This window comes from Sinocyclocheilus anshuiensis, unplaced genomic scaffold, assembly GCF_001515605.1.
Source record: "Sinocyclocheilus anshuiensis isolate Anshui unplaced genomic scaffold, SAMN03320099.WGS_v1.1 scaffold1162, whole genome shotgun sequence".
Lineage (NCBI taxonomy): Eukaryota > Metazoa > Chordata > Actinopteri > Cypriniformes > Cyprinidae > Sinocyclocheilus > Sinocyclocheilus anshuiensis.
In genome coordinates, this window is record NW_015540875.1 from 1,596,680 (window position 1) to 1,619,309 (window position 22,630).

At 36.3% G+C, this 22,630-nt stretch overlaps 1 protein-coding gene across 2 annotated transcripts in view; it reads right to left on the reverse strand.

The window, feature by feature from the left end:
• LOC107688208 (inactive phospholipase C-like protein 2) overlaps positions 1 to 20,685 on the reverse strand; it is a 55,668-nt gene extending 34,983 nt beyond the window's left edge. For both annotated transcript variants that reach the window (XM_016485817.1, XM_016485818.1), the window contains exon 1: positions 20,120 to 20,685. In XM_016485817.1, coding sequence (XP_016341303.1) covers positions 20,120 to 20,344 — 225 coding nt within the window. In that variant the 5' untranslated portion in view covers positions 20,345 to 20,685. The remainder of the gene's footprint in view (positions 1 to 20,119) is intronic.
• Between the last annotated feature and the right edge of the window lie 1,945 nt (positions 20,686 to 22,630).

The window sequence follows — 22,630 nt, forward strand, 5'->3', positions numbered from 1 at the left end:
AAGCGAAGACGGAGGCCTGGCAGAATGGAGTGGCACTGGAAGGAGTGAGGACCAAGGCAGAACCAGAGGGAAGGAGGATGCCGGTGGAGCCAAAGGGGTGGAGGGCTGCGGCACAGCTTGGAAGTATGTGGCAAAACCAGGGTGACAAGAGACCAAGGTGGAGCCGGAGGGATGAGGGAGCCTTAAGGATCACAACAAAATCAAGACTTTGTAAAAGAGCATAATAGGACCCCTTTATTAAAAACTCACATGGATATAGATTTACATAAATGCAAATTTGCATATTTATTAAGCACATCCAGTGTTTCCCCTAGGTTTACGGCTTTTGGGGGGGGGGGGGCGCTCCTTTTTAATGGTTAAATTAAATTTTATTAATCAAAAAGCATGTCTAATTAATTAAAATCATGAAATTAAAAGTTTCGTTTTTAAAATGTTTAGGGCCCGATGAAAGGTTTTATTTTTTCCAACCTTATGTTTCATTGTTACCAAATTCTGAACATGTCTAATTATTTGAAAGCATAAAAATAAGTTTAATTTATTCTTACAATAGCCTTAAAATAGATTTTCTTCCCTCAGAAATTCTGTGTTGTGTATTTGCATTTTTTAAGGTATAAAACATTCAATGTATCTTTTAATTAATGAAAATTAAACATTTTATTTTTTGAAAAATAAAGGGGATTTAATATTACAATTAAAACATTGAAGAAATATTGTATGATTATTCCTTAAAAATAAGGTTTTAATAATTTTAGTAGTAGCAGCCTATTATGTACATTCTACTGAACAATAGTAATATATTTCTGCCATAATGTCTTCGAGTTAAACCAAACTTTTATTTTGATGGGTTGCCGTGAATACCTTTACATTTCTGTGTGTATATGACATGAGAATAGTTTTACTCAAATGAAACGATCAAATGCTCATGAAGTGACTCTCAGAGCAGTTCTCTGGAGATGTTATTCATGTATTTATGTCCTCATTAGTGAGACGGCAGACGTTAATATCACCGGAAGCGTCACGCGCGCTTCAGAACAAGTAGTAAAAAAAATATGCGTATATCTATATTTTGTGAAAACCACTTATTTATAGAGTGGAAAATTGCAATTAAATTAAAGTATTTTCAGTGAGAAATTACACAAAAAGTGACAAATGCCTAAACATTTTTTAAGCATCATTAGTTTCCAAAAGAATCAGCAACATGTGAACCTGTAAAACAAAACCTGCACACTTAAGCGGAATAAAGCAGTGGCTGAATTCACAGGATTATCTACAAATAGGCATTCATGCTTCACATGGTTATTTAAATCCCACACCACTTCCGTAGCGTGACTTATTTCCAGTTGAAAAAGATAATCAATGAGGAAAAATTATGGTTTTGTGTATTTGAAATTGACTGGATCATGAAAACTCTGCATTGCATACCACAACGGAGTCAGATTAGTTAAATATTAATGAATAAAATAACAAAATAATAAAAATATGTTGGTCATATCATCCATCTTTAAGCATGTGTAATGCTCAGAATATGTGAAAAAAATATTTGGTTGAGCAGAAACTGTAGAGTTTGCTCCAGGGACCGTGACCCCAAGAGACACGGAGACACGACACTGACAGTATGACTGAGTTTCACACGAGTCTCTTATATAACAGATTGCATCAGCTGTGACAGGCACATCAATTAACAGACATTCATTCATTTTAATTAGACAACTTTAAGCTGTATCTACACATAAAATAACGACATATCAAACCATAATCGGTTCATTTACGTTAAGGCAAAACATTCCAAAGCTCAGTAATTCTTATTCTTTTATTCAGTATTCAGCACATCATTTCCTGAACATCTCTGTCCTAGTGGTGCTCTACCTGCTCCAAAACACCAGAAGTTCAATGGAATGTTACCCGTCAGTAAACACAGGCACTCCCAATGTCCCATGGTAACCCCATGTCCCCTGAGAGGTCAAGCCAAAATCTGGCCCCCATCCATCCGACAGGCGCTGGAGCTCCAGCACTTACTGAGAGTAATGGCCCATGCGAATGTCAATGGCTTTGGTCCACTGGAAATTTATTCTAGCTGGGTCAAAGGAAATGTGCCTTCCTGTTGGAAAGAACTGAGCTTTGGAGGTTAACCTAAATTCTGGTTGGAGGGAATAAGCCCACAATAATCATAAAACATCAATGTCATTACTAAAAAAATGTGCTTTCTAAAATCCTTTCCAAACATTTCCAAATGTAATATTTTTCAAACAACTGTAACCATTTTATATATTATTTAAATATGTTTTATATGAAAAAGGAAATATACATTTTCTTTTCTTTTTTCATCCTACGATCTAGTGTAATTGACTTCATACTCACACCACTCATACTGCTAGAATAAAGAATGCTTTGCCTATGTACTTAATTATCCAGCACAAAAGTGTGTTTTCTGCTAGACTTGACCGGGTATTGTGTGAGGGACAGGAGGCCTGAGAAAACAGCGGTCAACTGTTACATAATGTACATTCTTCAAGTCTTTCGAAAAACATTGAAGACTTTTGAGGAATTAGTCGAAATATTATCTTACGCTTTAACCTCCTCTGCTCATGCTGAATGACTGACACGTCCAGGAAATGACTGACTAGGAAAAATAAAAATTTTTTAGACAGCAACAAAAATAACATGTCACACATGACAGCGCCGTTGACCACAACTACAACCAATAACGGCCTTTGGCAAGATCAATCGTGAGAACCAGACCACCATCTGAGATGACTGACACGTCCAGGAAATGACTGACTAGGAAAAATAAAAAATTTTTAGACAGCAACAAAAATAACGTCACACATGACAGCGCCGTTGACCACAACTACAACCAATAACGGCCTTTGGCAAGATCAATCGTGAGAACCAGACCACCATCTGAGGTTGGAGTCGCTTCAGGTCTCAGCTTGGAAGTAAGAATATCTTATCCACTTTTTATAGTTTTTTCCCTGTTCGGTTAGGTCAAGTCAAAGACTAAATAAGGTACACTACTGTTCAAAAGTTTGGAGTTGGTATGGTTTCTAAATGTTTTTGAAGTCTTTTATGCTCACATAGGCTGCACGTATTTGACCAAAATTACATTAAACACAGTAATATTGTGAAATATTATTGCAATTTCCATTTGAATAGATTTTTAAATATAATTTATTCCTGTGATGCAAAGCTGAATTTTCAGCATCATTACTCCAGTCTCAGTGTCACATGGTCCTTCAGAAATCATCCTAATATGCTGATTTGCTTATCAAAGAACACGTATTATGATGTTGAAAATAGTTGTGCTGCTTTATATGTTTGTGGATACATTTTTTCAAAATTATTTTAATTAATATAAAGTTCAAATCTTTTGCAACATTATAAATGTCTTTACTGTCACCAATCTTTTGAACAAAACATCACATATACTTTTCACTTGGCCTAGTAAGCAACCACTGAGAATACTTAATATATTATAATAGATGTTTTACTAGTTTTTTGGAGGGCTCTTAAACCATGACATTTTCCATGTCTGCTGTCTTTGATGCTTCAGGATAGTGACTAGTGAAAGATTCGGGACTGTGTGCGTTCTTGTGCTGCCATCAGCCAACCATGACGTCACTTTTCCTGCGGCTCCAGAGCGGTTAGTCACATGGCATTTGGTTGGCACTGAACTGTTTGACAGGCCTATAAAAGTCCCCTTTCCAAGCAGCACTGAAAGTGAAACCAGTGTAAACAAACAGGACTAATGAAATAGTTTAGTTTGGGAACATGAAGGAATCTCCCTGACCAGCCAACGAAAGTAGTCTTACCTAACGGTTCACAGGAAAAGCTGAACCTAATATATAATCTGCCTGATCTGGGGAAAAATGCGGAAGGTCCTGTCTGGGAAGAGGTTTGACATGCGTTGACCTTTAGGTGTGGGAGGTTTCTGTCTTCAAGGCGAAGCGTCCTTCCCGAGGATTTCCTTACGGCGAGTAAGGGACGCCCTCACGTCCCGGGCTAGAAAAACAATGCTGTAAACCTCCCCCCCAGCGTCTCAACAGACGTTTTATTATTTCCGTTAAAAAGTCTATTTCTGGCCAGTTACATAATGAGTTCCTTTCAGGCCTGCTGGGATCAGGTCAGCCGTTTCATTGTTTTAATGCACACAATTTGATTACCGTTCACATGAAAGCCAACATTATTATGATAAAAATTTAGTTAAGCGGACTTAGGAATTCTAAGATTCCAATTATGTAACATTTAACTAATTCATGTGAATTTAATAATTCATATGACTTTAATAGTATCAGATTAAACAATCTTCATATTATTCCTCAAATTTAGGGTTGATTTTGGGCTACTTTGTTTCTAATTTGACTCTATTCGTCCAAAATACACATCTAAGTGTTTATTTTATTACAGTTTATCTATTTGCACCTGTAGATTTCAATTACAATACATACATGTAAATGCTGTTTTCTCAAAATTAGTTTTAGCACTTACATACAACAAACTTTATAGTTTTATTTATCTATATTCTGAAGGTTTTTACAGAGGAGTTTGTTCATATATCACTTGCCTGATTTATTTAAAATTTTATTACTAAATAAAAAAAAATTTTGTATATATGTTGTCAGTATATTCTGATTTAAATTGAATTTAAATTATTAAAAAAAGAAATACAAAATCCTAAAAACCTTTAAATATAATGTTTCAACAAAATAAAACATGAATTTTGAACCTGGCTTTATCCAGTATTCATATTTCTGTTCTGTTAATGCATGCAAATTACTGTAATATTTAATTAGATAATGCATAATTTGCATAAGCAAACATGTCATCAGAAAACTTGTACAAAACAATTGTCTTAATGCACTGTGATTAATAAACTAAGAAAAGTATAAAGATATTAATTAATCAAAATATTTACCCTATTCACCTGTCATTTCTTGCCTTAAAAATTAAAAAATATATATCTCATTAACCTTGAAATACAATATTAATATTTAACACAGCATCAAACAAATAGTTCAGTTACTTTAAAGAAAAGAAAAAAAAAACTTTGAGGGAATTTGTCCTGTGAGATCATAATTCAATTAAGTTTCAAATCACGTTACAAATAAATAAATGATTCACAGGCAGCTGGTTGTCGCTCTTTTTGCTGCCAGCTCCTCAGCTGCCTGAAACACACACGACTGAAAGTTTTGGAGAGATAAAAGCGCACACATGTTAATTGAGGGATTAAAGAGAACGAGGGACAACGTCATTAAGATGAGGGATTTCCAGTGTATTTTTGCCTCAATTTCCTCTGTGTTTGTCTGATAAGGGACCATTCCACGTTCCCACCTGATTAGAAGTCCGTAATGGATTGAAAGCCGTTTTTTTCTGGCTAACTGCACCGCTGTGAACTGTACGTCCCTCACAGATATCCACCGGGGAGATGCTATTTATCCGCTAGTCTTCAATATGTCACTTTTTGTGATTAACATTACTGTACAGATTGTAGTGCTTTACTGATAAAAGGGGCTGACATCTGTTGGATTCTAATGCACTCCACACATTAATCACAATTACATGACAACATCCAGGTAATATCACTTTAAAAGCCTCTCCAGCGATGTGGGGGCATGAAATACAGTGACCCTGAAAAGTATGGACACCTAAGCCACAATTAAACATGCATTAGATAACAGAAGAGAAAAATAACAAAGCAGCATGAGCAAACAAATGCTGCACAAGCTTTTCTCAGAACCAACTTCACTTTTTTGCAACCATCATGCAAAACACGTCGGTATAAACTGTAAAACATCTACAGCTCTGTACCAAAACCAAGTGAGCTGCCTAAGTGCTGTATGTAAAATGAGCGTTACCTGGAATTTATCTGAAAAAATGTGATTCCCAATGCACATAAACTTCCCAGAATACTGAGTGCCCTGTTGGTTATAGTGCTTACTTCCTTAATTATATTTTTATGAAATATTTATTTATTTGTGAAAAATACTTTGTCATCTAAAGTATAAGTATATGTTTATTTTACACATTTAGTTTTTAATACATTTTCAAATGAATTCAAATGGCTTAAATATTAATTAAAATAAATAAAATTATATTGGCTATCGGCCACCCTGCTTTCCAAGATATCGGCACCGGCTGTCAAAAAACCAGTATCGGTCGGCCACTAGAAATGAACATGAATGAACAACAGAAAGTATTTTATTTCAACCGCGGAACACACTATTTTAACACATCATTGGTCAAGATCGTCTGTCAATCAGGCTCTTTGCGAACGGATGGCCAATTGTTATGCTTATGGCCCAATCCCAATTCTACCCCTTAGCCCTTCCCCTTTCCCCTACTCCTCCGTTTCACGCGTTCACATGAAGGGGTAGGGGTGTCTCGATTCCCTTTTGGTTGGAGGGGAAGTGGTAAGGGGAAGGGCCAGATAGCCCTTCAAACGAAGATTTTTCGGGACCACACTTCAAATGAAGGGGTATGAATTATCTCAGAGTAAACGGGCTTCAGCGGCAACATGGCTGCCCGAGCGAACAAAAAGACACATAAATGTAAGCATTTTTGGCATTAATAAAGATTTGAATGAAAAGTAATCATTTGTTTTATGTTACATTCAATCATGGGGTTCATATTTACAGTCATGTTACTCAAAGAAATGTTTGCAAAAAATCGCTAAAGTTTGCTAACTAACGTCATACCATTACAGACTGCACGATAGTGCCACAACATATTTTCTAATTTCTAACTGCAGGCAGCAAACCTCTGCATTATGAAGGGCCTCCATAACTGTACCACAGTACAATATAGACAATATAGGATGTTTCATGTTTACATTGGGCACTCCCAACCAGGTAAAATATTCAGATTGTTTGCATCTTGTTTTTAAGCCCATAAATAATAATGTACTCGCTCTAATAAATTTATATTGTAAAGTACTCATACTAATATATTAAAAAAATCATCTTTACATTGCTGGTAGGTTATCACTGCACAAATTAACACAATTTCTACATTTAAAAAAATAAAAATAAAAATGAGAAGAGTTCTAAACTAATACGCTGTCTTCACTGTATCTCACGCACACACGATTTTAGTCACTCACACAGATCATGTTGCGCAAACTTTTTAGCACTGCCCCGCAATTTTATCAATAAATAGCATAATCGCTCAAGAGCTACATTAACTTTCTCAACAAGGAGCTGGTAACATCATCGTTTCTAAAGGAATTAAAGCCACAGCTTCACTGTTAATAGAGAAACGCGGCAAATGTGATTCCCAATGCACATAAACTTCCCAGAATACTGAGTGCCCTGTTGGTTATAGTGCTTACTTCCTTAATTATATTTTTATGAAATATTTATTTATTTGTGAAAAATACTTTGTCATCTAAAGTATAAGTATATGTTTATTTTACACATTTAGTTTTTAATACATTTTCAAATGAATTCAAATGGCTTAAATATTAATTAAAATAAATAAAATTATATTGGCTATCGGCCACCCTGCTTTCCAAGATATCGGCACCGGCTGTCAAAAAACCAGTATCGGTCGGCCACTAGAAATGAACATGAATGAACAACAGAAAGTATTTTATTTCAACCGCGGAACACACTATTTTAACACATCATTGGTCAAGATCGTCTGTCAATCAGGCTCTTTGCGAACGGATGGCCAATTGTTATGCTTATGGCCCAATCCCAATTCTACCCCTTAGCCCTTCCCCTTTCCCCTACTCCTCCGTTTCACGCGTTCACATGAAGGGGTAGGGGTGTCTCGATTCCCTTTTGGTTGGAGGGGAAGTGGTAAGGGGAAGGGCCAGATAGCCCTTCAAACGAAGATTTTTCGGGACCACACTTCAAATGAAGGGGTATGAATTATCTCAGAGTAAACGGGCTTCAGCGGCAACATGGCTGCCCGAGCGAACAAAAAGACACATAAATGTAAGCATTTTTGGCATTAATAAAGATTTGAATGAAAAGTAATCATTTGTTTTATGTTACATTCAATCATGGGGTTCATATTTACAGTCATGTTACTCAAAGAAATGTTTGCAAAAAATCGCTAAAGTTTGCTAACTAACGTCATACCATTACAGACTGCACGATAGTGCCACAACATATTTTCTAGGGCTGTGTATCATCAGCAAAGTCACGATACGATCCGTATCACCATACAGAGGCCACGGTACGATATGTATCACGATACGGGACTGCACTGAATTTCACCGAAGCAGAATTTAGTAAAACAGCTGTTTATTCAACACTGCATACTATAGTGCCATTTCTAACTACTGGCAGAGCAGGCAGCAAACCTCTGCATTATGAAGGGCCTCCATAACTGGACCACAGTACAATATAGGTAATGGCATATGTTTCATGTTTACATTTGGCCCTCCCACTGTACCACAGTACAATATAGGTAATGGCATATGTTTCATGTTTACATTGGGCACTCCCAACCAGGTAAAATATTCAGATTGTTTGCATCTTGTTTTTAAGCCCATAAATAATAATGTACTCGCTCTAATAAATTTATATTGTAAAGTACTCATACTAATATATTAAAAAAATCATCTTTACATTGCTGGTAGGTTATCACTGCACAAATTAACACAATTTCTACATTTAAAAAAATAAAAATAAAAATTTGAAGAGTTCTAAACTAATGCTCTGTCTTCACTGTATCTCACGCACGCTGTCTTCACTGTATCTCATGCACACACGATTTTTGTCACACAGATCACGTTGCGCATGCGCACAGACATTCAGCAACACAAAGGTTTTAGCGCTGCCCCGCAATTTTATCAATAAATAGCTTAATCGCTCAAGAGCTACATTATCTTTCTCAACAAGGAGCTGGTAACATCATCGTTTCTAAAGGAATTAAAGTCACAGCTTCACTGTTAATAGAGAAACGCGGCAAAACGGTGGTAATTCATGCATACACAGCCTCTCTCTATTCGCTCTCTCGTGTAAATAAACACTTGATGAATTACACTTTTCTGAGAACAGGATATTGAAGTGGAGATCGCTAAACTGCAAGCTTACCGGTGTCTTCAGAAAGCAAGCGCATTTATCCACAGTGGAGAGAGAGCACGTGCACATGGTTGCCAGGCTGACAAAGATAAGTAGCATGCTTGGCAGATATTTCCGTATTGCGTAAGTGGGAAGCTCTGTTTCGGGGATTACGTCTCTTTATATCAGGCAACCCCGGTTGTGTTCCTCTGCGGCTAGATTAAATATATTATGCTCTATTCATTATTTTCTAGAAACCTCGCACTTTTCGACTCCATTTTAAATGGTGTTCTCGTATTCAAATTAAGCGCGGTCCACTGCTGCACACGTGCCACAATATCGATACAGGGCCAGCTGTATCGATACTCGTATCGTCAAATCTCTGAGACGATACATCGTCGTATCGATGTATCGAACACAGCACTAATATTTTCATGTCTGATCAGGGCGATAACCACCATAGACATTGAGGAGGGCTACCCCCAATAATTAGAAATCGCTAAACCCTTTTCTCAAATATTGCCAATTCGAGAGAGAGACCGAGAAAGAGAGATGAAATTTGTGTGTATGCGCGTCTGTGCGTTTCTCTTTTTAAAGTGAGGGGTATAAAATATAATTGGGATTGGGCCTATGTGTGCATGCACGACCAAAAATAAAAACACGCTGGGTAAACCGCTCATTGCGTACCAACATGGTTGACAGCTGTTATCAGCATCAGCCATCACAAAAATCATTATCAGTGGACCACTAGTTTTCAAGCATCATTTCTGAGGGGATTTTTGATTGAACTTGTCAACAGGGATCTCAAATGAACTACATCTGAGGACACAAACTTTCCAAAGTTGTGCCTTCTCAGCTGAAAGGATCTTCAGCCGGTCACTACGGGACATGTCCAGTGAATCATGATCCAGCTTTAACCTCCTACGCACACCGCAAAGCAGCGGGTTCTTCTCAAGACACTCATAAAACATGTGAAGTGTTCCTCTCAGCTCAATAATGGTGGCATGGATTGCTAATTAAGTCCTGCATTACAGAGTAAAGAATCGACAGGGTGGCTATTGCACTTCAATCACGGCTATCCCTTTTCGCACACAAGCGCTTTCCCTGTGAAGAAAGCGTCCAATTAAAGTGTTCCCTGATGAATATGAAAATCAAATTCGAATGCAACCATTCTGGGCAGCTCTTCTTTATCCTCTGAACTGACGCAGGCTTTTAAAATGTATATTTTTCACCAGCTGAATAAGAATACATGTCTATTTAATCATAGATAAAGACATGTTTAGGGGTGACTCTGACAAAACCTGTCAAGAACGTGTCATTTTCCACCCAAAAAGCAAAAGGAAGTGTATATGTATTGCATTAAAAAATAAGCTTTTCTATGGACTGTTAACATTTGTGCATTGTGCTATTATTTTTACGACAATGTCAAAAAATACATCATTAAAATATATATTGTATATTTATACAAAGTATACATCATTGTGATATTATGTTATAATGCCTTTAAGCTGACCATTGAAATGTTTGGGAGAAGTAAGTTAATTTTATTATTATACTTTTTTTTTTTTTTTAAAGAAATTAATACTTTTATTCAGCAAGGATGCATTAAATTGATCAAAAGTGACAGTAAAGACATTTATAACGTTACAAAAGATTTTTTCTCAAATAAATGTTCTTTTGAACTTTATATTTATAAAAGAATCCTAAAAAAAAATGCAACAAATAAAAATTATTTAAATGTAAATAATGTAATATTAATGCAATATTTGCTGTACTGTCTTAAATTTCTTATTATCTGATATACATAAGAAAACATTGTATTTTTCTTTGCGTAAAATATTATTTCTTTCTTTCTTGATTTTTAGGTGAAATATGACTTTCTTTGGGAGATTCACTCTATTTTCACAGTCTATGCATTTGCATACAATCTTTAAAAAGAAAAGTCTTGCAAGTACTTTCTTATAAAAAATGAAAACCTACTTTTAAAAGCGGTTTAAAACAGATGGGGAAAAATCTGGACATTTATTTCCAGCACATATATAAATATTTAATTTAAGTGTCACTGGCCGAGGAAAGTGGCCGCACTATCTGTGCATTTACAAAAATGTGTCAAATATATAAATAGCAGTTCAAGTTACTGATTTATTCATATACAGCAAGAGGCATTCACAGCACTGAATGTGTGACCTCAGTTCACACAGCACCTACAGGTAGTTAAGATCTCTGCTCTAGTGACAGATGAGCGTGTAAATGAAGCATTCGATGAACGCAGAGTCGAACCCGACCGCTATCTGTCTCTGCAATGCCTATTAGGCCTGGTTTCTATCTAATCCATATCAAGTGGCTTATATAAAGAGCGAGACTGAATGACACCACAACCAATGAATAGACCATGAACAACGTGGCAGAGCTAGCAACATTCACTTGTTTAACACACAACTGTTTAGCACAAAGTGCACATTGACCTTTTTAACGTGCACCACACCTATTAACGGACACAGCGACACTTTCACCAACAAACCACTGCTAGCGACTGATGTCAACTTGTGCTATATAAATTAATATGTTTGGGGTCAGTAGTACTTTTTTTTTAATTAACACTTTACTCAGCAAGGATGCATTAAATTGATGAAGTGTGACACTAAAGAGACTTATAATGTTACAAAAGATTTCTATTTCAAATAAATGCTGTTCTTTTGAGCGCTCCACAATCATATTAAGCAGCACAACTGTTTTCAGCATTGATAATCAGAAATGTTTCATAAACAGCAAATCAGCATATCAGAATGATTTCTGAAGGATCATGTGACACTGAAGACTGGAGTAATGATTCTGAAAATTCAGCTTTGATCACAGGAATAAATTACATTTTAACATATGTTCAAATAGAAAATGGTTATTTTAAATTGTAAAAATATTTCACAATATTAAGTTTTACTGTATTTTTAACACTTGGCTCTGCTGAAAATCCTTTACCTAAAAAGGCTTGTACATTTCTCACCATGCTATATTATGGATTCAATCTTATCATCAACTTGTATTCTTTCAATTAGCACAGGTTTTGTATTTCTTTTTGGAACTGATTGATCATAGGCCTCATTGATCTGAACTCATGCACCTCAGTTTTTGAGTGAAAAAAGCAATATTTGTGAATCATTTTGGCAATATTCACTCAAAAACGGAGGTGTATAAACTCAGATCAATGAGGTCTACGATCAATCAGTTCCAAAAAAAAAAAAAAAAAAACTGTGCTAATTGAAAAAAAACAAATTGACTATAACAAGTCTCAGTTAACTTAATGCAGTAAACGTAGCAAGGTTTTTTTTTCATTATATAATAAATAAAAAGAAAACCGATAGAATAGAAAAAGAATAGAGCAAGCTAGTGTTAGCCTCTTTTCTTTTGTTAATTGCATACTAAATAAAAAGAAAAAGAATAGATGGAATAGAAAAAAATAGAGAAGCTAGTGTTAATTAGTTTTTTTCTTAAGAAAACAAGCAGTTAGTAAATTAAAATAAATTTTTTTTAAGAATAGAATTAGAATAGAGATTGCTGGAGTTAGAGGGTCAAATAAAGATGGAAGAGATGTGTTTTTAGCTGATTTACTGGTCAGTCTGAGCACTGCAGCTTTGTAGAATTTACACAAGTGTTTACACCTGGATCAGTAATGATTGAATAAGTGTTCTGATGTCAGGGATGATATCTGAGTAATAGTACTTAAGTATTATCTTAAAGGGATAGTTCACTCAAAAATGAAAATTACCCCATGATTTACTCACCCTCAAAGCATCCTAGGTGTATATGGCTTTCTTCTTTCAGATGAATCCAATCTGTGTTATATTAAAAATTATCCTGGCTCTTGCAAGCGTTTGAATGGGAGTAGGTGGGTGTTTTTGTTCAACAGTCCAAAAGACATCAAATAAAGCGCGCGCATCCATAATAATACATGCCTCACACAGCTCCGGGGGGTGAATAAAGGCCTCCTGTAGCGAATCCATGCGTTTTCGTAAGAAAAATATCCATATTTAAAAGGTTATAAACAGTTTTTTTCTCACTTCTGTTGACTGTCATACGTGCAAGCCATTCCAGGGGATGACGTAGGACGCGCACGCTAGGGCTGCTCTATTATGGCAAATATCATAATCACGATTATTTTGGTCAATATTGTAATCACCATTATTTAACACGATTATGAGGGGGCCATATGACCAAAATTTTATGAGTATTTTATTTAAAAATAGGGATACATGTCAAACATATATTTCCTGTAAATAAGGTTGCTATGACATCTACATTGTAGAGACCAGCGGAATTTCAAACAAACAAACAAACAAAAAGTCCTCAATTATTGAAAATAATTAAACTGTCAGTAATAAAAAAGCAAAGGACAAATACAATAGAATAAAAAGATACAAATGAAAAACTGTGCTTTAATGTTTTTTTATGCAAGTCTCAAGCAGTTTACAGCCTACTACAGAAATTAATAATCAAATGTAAAATAAAATAGCATTGTCTTCACTGTAAGAATTAAACTTTTTTGTTTCTTATTAAAGCTACAAAAATCCTTCACTCAAGAGCAGTGTGTGATTTTGAATTTGTCTTTTGTTGTTTGATTAATATTAAGCACACAGTCGCAGCAGGAAAATAGCCCGCTGTCACTTTAAGAGCTGCACGGATCCAATTTACCATTACACGAGTATTTTCATTCTCAATTCTTTATGTTCATTTATTACATGACCGACGAAGGTATACATGGATAATCACTAAGCGCCACATTTTGACACATTTTTGTGTGTATTTGACCGTTTAGGCGCGCACCTTGAGCTAAAAGATGACTTTACATGTCCGTGTTCTGTTCAGTCTCTGAGCGCATATCTTCCTGAGGAGCAGGTTCTCTTTCACGCTTTTAAAAACATGAATAAATATACTTCAATAAATCAAGCACGTCCCATTTTGCAAAAGTCACGTTACATGGTTTTACTGATTTGCACGTGAAATTGGGCTTTTATGGAGGAACGAAAGCACAGCGCTGGAAAAGGGGGTGGAATGGGGCGCAATAATCTTTTTATCTCGATTATTTCATAATTGTTTGAGGTCAAATTCGAAATCTAAACTGTTTTTCGATTAATTGCACAGTCCTAGCGCACGTGCCAGTGATTCGTGACGAACACGGAAGCGCGGAGGAGAGACAGCAAAACAAAACGCCGGTCACGAATTAGAAGCACAAAACAAGGATTTGTAAAGAAAAATGTCAGAGGATTTCGATATAAGCCAAGAAGACACTGGCTTTCCAAAAGACTTATGTTCGCATATGTTCTGCGTCATCCGCCGGAACGGCTTGCACATATTACAGTCAGCAGAAGTGAGACAAAATTATTTATTACGTTTTGAATATGGATATTTTTCTTACAAAAATGCATGGATTCGCTACAGGAGGCGTTTATTCACCCCCCTGAGCCGCGTGAGGTACGTTTTATTATGGATGCACATGCTTTATTTGACGTCTTTTGGACTGTTGAACAAAAACACCCACCTACTTCCATTCTAACGATTGCAAGAGCCAGGATAATTTTTAATATAACACCGATTGGATTCGTCTGAAAGAAGAAAGCCAACATGGGCTAATTTTCATTTTTGGGTGAACTAACCCTTTAATAAGCATTTTTGGAAAAAAGAAAATCCTCTCCATGTTAGCATGACCAGAACAAAATATGAGGATTAATCAAATAAATGCAACCTTGTGATCAAAAGAGACTTCTTTCAAAATAATTAAAAAATCAGACCCCAAACTTTTAAACGGTAGTGAATATAATATGTTATAGTACATATAGTTCTTCCTCATCTAGGCTCATTTCTAATGTAAAATCTTTGTTCTGAAAATTCAAATTACTCCTGAAAGCTCAATTTAGACTGATTTATTTGTGCAACATGCCTCAAAAGTTTCCACGTCATAAATATTTTCATCTGTTGTGCGCTGATGCTGGATCGTGACTGATTTCAGCTGCTGATCAGAGACCATCTCCATCTTCACAATTACATTCTGCTGAACGCATAAGAAAAAGGCTGACAGGCAGTGTTTTAAGGGCACAGGCTGGTCTGAATAGTCTCTTTGTCACAATTCCCACGTCAGCAATAACAGCCATTTAAAACTGCTGTTTTAGTCAAATAAAAGAGAATAATGGCTCTATGGAACAAAGTAGAGATAATGTGTAAGAACAACACTCATATCAGCACCTGCTATAAGTCAGCAGCATTTTAAATTAAGGACAAGGATGTTTACCGCTGAAGAATAAAAATAGCAACTCATTATAGTAACAGGGTTGCCCTCAAATTACTGTCAGGTCATTGTTTTCATCTCAAATTAGAGATTTACACTAATTTCCTTATAGCCTCACACTTAACCTATATGCACTTTAATGTTGTTAGAGTTTCTAAATCTGAACTCGGCCCCAGCCTTAATGCAGCCTACGCCCCTCAGAGACCTCCCTTCACAGATCAAAATGAACACGTCCGTTAATGATGAAACCACATCCTCTGACAGCAATGAAGAAAACACGCTATACCAAACTGCCGATTAGGACATCAGCAATACTTCACAAGCAATTACTCACGGGTGCTGCTGACTCGATCTGCTGTACAGAAATGCATGCAACTGGACCGTTTCATTTGCTTTCTGCTTCTGGTGCAAATTGCGCTTAATTTTGATTCTTTGTTCAAAGTGAATCTGGTAGAAAATGATTCTGTTGCATGCTTACAAAAGCTCCTGTGGTGACGGGTTGTTGAAAGCTGCAATGCATCTTGAAAAGTAAAATTGCAATTTATACACAGAGAAAATTGGCATAATAGTCTAGCCAGCATTTACGTAAACTACCATTGCTATCAAATTAACATGGTGGATCTTGATGGAGACTTGGCAGTTAATGTGCAATACATTGCATGTGCAGAACCAAAAAACGTGTATATTTTGGAGTGTAATGATTGGGCAGCGTTTCAGCTGCACTCACATGTCAGTCAGTTTCCAGTATGAAACTGAAGCTGTGAGAAATCGTACGTGAAAACACGCAGCGCTGATTCATTCGTCAGATAAGGACAGTGTCAAACAGCAGTACTGAGATTTACAAGATCATTGTAGGACTAAATAGAAATGTAAAAATAGTGTTTTCAAACATGGCCCACATATGTCTTGAGATCAAGACATATGTTTCTTGTGATCTTGATATAGCAAAATATATCTTGACAAAACAAGCTCTCTGGAGCTTTCATAAGTTATTTAAAATAAAAAGAAAGAAAACCGTAATGCCATTTCTATTTCAATTAGGCTAAATGCTGTTCTTCTGAATTTTCTATTCAGCAAAGTATCCTTAAAAATATTAAGGTTTCCACATAAATATGAAGCAGCACAACTGTTTTCAACAATGATAATAATATAAAATGTTTCTTGAGCAGCATATTAGAATGATGTCTAAAGGAACATGTGACACTGAAGACTGGAGTAATGCTGCTGAAAATTCAGCTTTCTATCACAGGAATAAATTAAGTTTTTAAATATATTCAAACAATTTCAAGAAATTGGTTACTTTAAATTGTCAATGTTACTGTTTTTAACTGTATTTTTGATCGAATAAAAGCAGCCTTATATACACAAATAGACTATTCTGAAATAAATGTTTAACAAAAGAGAGAGACAGTACTGTCAGCGGTGCTTATGTGGGCAACACAAGTTCGAATCTGGCTTATGTCATTCATTTCCTGCTCCCTGCTTTTCTCCCTGTCATTTCCTGTCTGCTCTCTAACTAATCCTATCATTAAAACAGCAAAAAGAACAACACATGACAGATCTTGACGAGTTTGAACATAATTGTAGACCGTGTAACGTTGAATCATCCTATGTCGATGATGATGACACATAAATTAATCAGAAGCTCTGCTTAATCTTCTTTCTCTGGGATGCTCTGAATATTAACAATCACATCTAGCTGATAATGATTTTTAATTAGACTACTAAACAAGATGAGAAAGAATCTTCTGGTTATTCTGCTAAATTTTTAATGTGACATTTCATGTCTGTGTTATGGCTGCACAATATATATCAAATTATATATATATATATATATATACATATATACATGAATTCAAATGTTTTGGTAAAAATTCACTGTTATTCAAAAAGATGCATATAATGAATCATATTTATTGTCTAGCCCTAATGTGAATTTTCAAGCCTTTCAAATGAGACAGGAAAGAAGGAAATGTCAAGAAGGGTGAACAGAAAGAGAACCTCCACAGGAGCTTGCAGGAGAATGATAAAGTCTATACTTTGTTCTCTTCATCGTGACAGGCTATTGTGAGGCTAAAGATCAGTCAGAGCTTTCCTGGACTCTACAAGACACAAATGTCAATCGCTTCACTATCTATCTGCTGGTGGAGTGAGATTCAAAGTTCAGCGCCAACAGTGACAAAAGAGTCAAGTCAAGTCAAGTCAAGTCACCTTTATTTATATAGCCATATACAGTATATCTATCACTGGGTTAAAAACATCTACAGTCGACTGAATATCTTTAGGCTACCACAGATGGGTTTTGACCCAAATCTGTGACAAATGACAATACAAGAGTCTGATACAGTGTTTCCTATACACCACAATTCAGAAGAGCCACTATATTAACTGAATCGGTTATTGGTGAATCAGTTTGAATCAAACCAAATTGAATCAGTCAGACAACTCAGTGCCTTGCAGAATCGGCTCAAACGACTCACTGAACTGCAGGTTAGTAGACTCAAAATGACTCGAAATGAGTCAAGAATCAAAATGTGTACGTTTTGAAACTAATAATTGGTTAAAAATGAAAATGTGCCCAGTTAGTAAAACTAAAATCATACTGGTTTTCAATGACAATTTTAAAAGACATTTTTGCAATAGAATTTCAAAGTTTTACCGAAATAAATTTAGTGCTGCACGATTAATTAAAACAAAACTGAAATAGTGATATGGCTTAGTGTGAGAAGTGCTTATAAACCGGCTGTTGTTAAGAAAAGAGAAGTGATTTTCTGCCTAAATAAAAGCTTGATAGTTTAGGTTTTGAAATTGAAATGAAGACAATTAAAAATATTAATATTGTAATTTTTACAAAATTGTAAACAGAGTATTATATCATTATTTTTTCTTAACTCCTAGATTTAAATAAATAAGTATTAAATGTCTTATTACAATATTACGAAAATATTTTTATTTGGTACTACTACTACTACTACTACTAAATAATAATTATTAGTAATAATAATTATCATAATGCCATTACTAATAATTATTATACTAAATTAATTATGTATGTCCAATAATGTATGTAATTCAATAAAATTATAGATTTTTTTTTTTATCATATAAATAAATAAATATGAGGGTTTTTTCTCTCTAATTAAAACAGGAGTGTCAATGTTAAGCAACCTTGTCACACCCAAAATAGGCCTCCTGTTGTGAAAACAATGTAGGAAACACTGAGTCTTCTGCTGCTCATAGAAGGTCATTCACGTCTCTGTGGTTCACCTGAGATGATCGTGCTAACTACATGGTTTTACGGAGCTAAAAAACACAAGAAAAATCTTTCCACAGGAAACACTGTAGTTAGTACAGGAACTAAAAGCAACGCAGAGTGAAACAAATTTAGCTGAGGGAAAGCATTTCCTCTTCTACAACTAAACTCTCCTCTAAACAAGCCATCCGACATTTGTCACATTCTTGCCTTCTGCCAGCTTCAGCACAGGACTTTGACCACAGATGGCACAAATACAAACGTTACAGAGCCACCAAAACTAAATCAGAGTAAAAGAAAAGAACTTTCGAAGTTACCGAGCCACAGCGGCTGACCGCTTCTGTTCGGCGGCATCCGTATGACCTACATATAAATGTCATCTGTCCGTCTGTTTGGGCAAACTTGTGCTGGTTAAAGTATATATCTTTAGATGGAACTGACAAAATGGTGCCACAAGAGTTGACATGGGGAAGTAGAGCAATATTTCCCGTCACAGCTTTCTACAGGAAACGCTCAAAATTTCCCAATAACGCACAACAAATTCACTAGAGGCCACTGGGAGACTGACTGGAATAATTCATCCCAGACTTCAAATGCACGGCGGTGAATTGTTCTCTAGCTAGAGACTGTAAAACACATTTAAAGCAGTAGTGGCCTTGAAGATGTGCAACTGCTAAATTAACCATTAAAAAACCCCCACAAGACTTGCAGTCCTAAACAGAATTTTTACCTAGAATCATGGCGTACACACAATAAATGTGTTAAACAAGCAGAAGGGCTCATGTTACCCATGATTCAATAACACTGACATTATCTGAACTAAACAAGTCTGGAACGGCACTGGCATTAAGAATTGGCATAAAATGCGACGTATGAGTCCATTTCGACATGTATTGGCATAAAATGCGATGCGTGAGGCCATTTCAACATTCATAAGTTACTAGTACAGTCATTAGCACATATTCCTATTGATAACTAATTAGGAAATGCTACTGGTAACAAATTACCAGTGTTTGCCATTTCATTCTATGTGGTTCACTCAACTACTTGCTGGTGCATATTCCACTTTCACTATTAATGATGACAAGCACAAAAGCAATTATTAGTGACATAAGAAAATATATCAGTTGGGTTCATGCTATTTGTCTCATGAACAAGTATTAGTTAAGCTGGAATAACTATTGGGATTGTTAACAGAGAAATACTGTAATTGAATTAGAAGCAACAACTTGAACAGTTGACCTGCTGTGAACCACAGATCCCTGAAAGGATACAGCCGATTGCTTAACTAGTCATTTTAAACATGCAGATGCTAGTTAGTTGAAAGCAAAGGAATACATGTAAAGGAGCGCACGTGACTTCATCTTGACTGGTGTACAACATGAAATCACAAAACGCTTGAAAAGAACACTTGAACTGATCTGGAGGGAACCGCAACGGCATGTTCACGGTGGGCTGTGATTTCTGTGCATCCATAACATAAGCCCTCCAAACTTGTGGATGTAGCCGTGTATGAGGGCGAGGTTTGACACCAAACGAGCCCACAAATGAGAAAAGCGCCGATGCATTGATCGTTTTTACCTTAATAATACTGGCCTTCCGTGGGATTCCAGTTTTGCCGTCCAGCTCCACAGACGCGTTGGCCGCCTCGAGCCCCTGGTTCTCGGGCGCACACAGTCCACAGTCCCCGTTTGAGACCGACACCTCGCTCGCAGCTCTGCCGTCCGCATCATCGCCGGGCTGGGCGGATTTCCCGCCAGCGCTCGGCGATGAGACCCCGCAGTCCTCGGCGACAAACTCCGCCATGAGCCCCGTGTAACGCACGCAGCCGCCTGTGCCTGGCAGTATTAGCTGTCGGTTCGAGTAGCGAGCGATTGGAGCTCCCCGAGAGACGTGAGAGAGAAATGGAGAGCCATCGCAGGTTTAATCCTCGTCGGCGTTTCTGCTTTGGCTCGACAGCGTCTGTCGCGGTCGATGCATTGTATCTGCGCGCACCGCGTTCGAACGTTTCAATGTTGCAAGTGTCATTGAGGCGCTCACGCGGGTCTGACACATACTGCCATCTGCTGAACTCACATCACATCATTATACTACGCTGCTGCTTCGAAACACCGCGCAGCAGATCCGTGATCAGATAGAGCTTTACATGGAAGTGCACACATATGTCAGAACATATATGCTGCAGGCAACCCGGGGCAAGTTGTCACATGGGGAAATTCACAGGAAACTCGCTTCTCATCTACGTTATCTCAATAACTGTTAGGAGTCACAAGTTTTTATTACAAAATGCAACAAACGTTTGATGGCAAGCACGTTGTTTTCAGAATCCTACTTCAAAACTGTATTACTTGAAGATAACTTGTGTGTTTTCTGTCATACATTAAGACAAAAGGCAACTGTACTAATGAAGGTGGATTCCCCAGACGAGTGTATTTTGTCATTATATTTAAGCAAGTTGATTTAAAAGCTATAAACTGAAAGAAAGAAAGAAAAAATCACACCGTTTGACAATTTAATGATAAACCCCTACATCCTAGAAAAATATTAGCGATATTAGCTGAATAAAATATTTTATATATTTATTATTATCGTTGTTGATGTACCTATAGTAAGTTAACCAGTATTGCTAGAGATGCTTTTCTTCTAAGTAATCAAATTAAGCTACATTAAGGTAGTTGAATTTATGCAATTACTTAATAATCATAACAACAATTAAACATGTTTTTAGAGGAATATGCATGCATGTCAAGACAGATGGCTGTTAACAACATGCTGCTGTTGTTTAATAGTCAAAAATGTGCTGAAAAAATCTGTTCTTTGTGCAGTTAATCATCTCAACAAATATGAAAAGATGACATCTTTTAGTTAATGTGAGTTAGCCAGGATATTAAAGACGGTTAAACTCTACTACATCAAAAGCCACAGTATGTTAGTTCAGTTATTAGAAATTATATGTAAATATTCATGCATATTACAATTTTTCATTGTGCATTTATTATTTTTGCAATACTTTTTGGAGATGCAGGAATACACACTTATTTTTAAAGGGGTCATATGATGCGATTTAAATGTTTCCTTTCTCTTTGGAGTGTTACAAGCTCTTGGTGCATTCCTTCACACGCTTGAGGTATTCGGCCAATCATAACGCACTGGATAGCTGGCCAATCAGAGCACACCTCGCTTTTCAGACCGATGAGCTTTGTAAAAATCGACGCGTTTCAGAAAGGCGGAGCATAGAGGAGAAACAATAATGTACAGTATGTGGAAAATAATGTGTTTTTTTTCCCTTAAACTGCATAAACACATTTCATTACACCAAATACAGAAATTAATGTTCTTTTTAGCAACATCATATGACCCCTTTAAATAGGTTTGTGAGCTACTTAAGTGAGTATCAGTATTATATGTTGCATTGTTTACATTTTACATTAATAGATCATCATCAAGTGTCTGAGCCCATTTAAGATTCATACAATTCATAAAGGAAATTTTCAAAGGATTTCTGACTGTTTGAGTAAATTATGCCAGTGCCACGCCCTGCCATATTCTTTGGCCTCAGGTGACCATATTGAATTCAGAGTTTAGCATGTTTATGATGATTATTAGTATTGACACATCAGACTAGATGTATGCCAAATTTGGTACAGAAGAATAGAATAACCTAGAGATTGGTAAACAAAAGTACATTTTTGTATAAAACCCCAAATATGATAGAAAAACAAATATGTATGTGGATTTTGATGTGACTTTTTTTATTATGGATTATGAACCCATTTTGGCCAGAAGTGATGGTTTTGAAGGTTTGAAAATATCTTAATTATGGATTTGTTTCTAACAAACACGCAGCTTTTCACTTCACAAGACATTCATTGATGGACTGGAGTGGATTGTTGATTTTTGCAATGTTTTTATCAGCTGTTTGGACTCTCATTCTGACGGCACCCATTCACTGCAGACTCAGAGCATCCATTGATGAGCAAGTGATGTAATGCTAAATTTCTCCAAATCTATCTCAATGAAGAAATGAACTCATGTAAATCTTAGATGGCCTGAGGGCGAGTATATTTTCAGCAGCTATATAACTCTGTAACT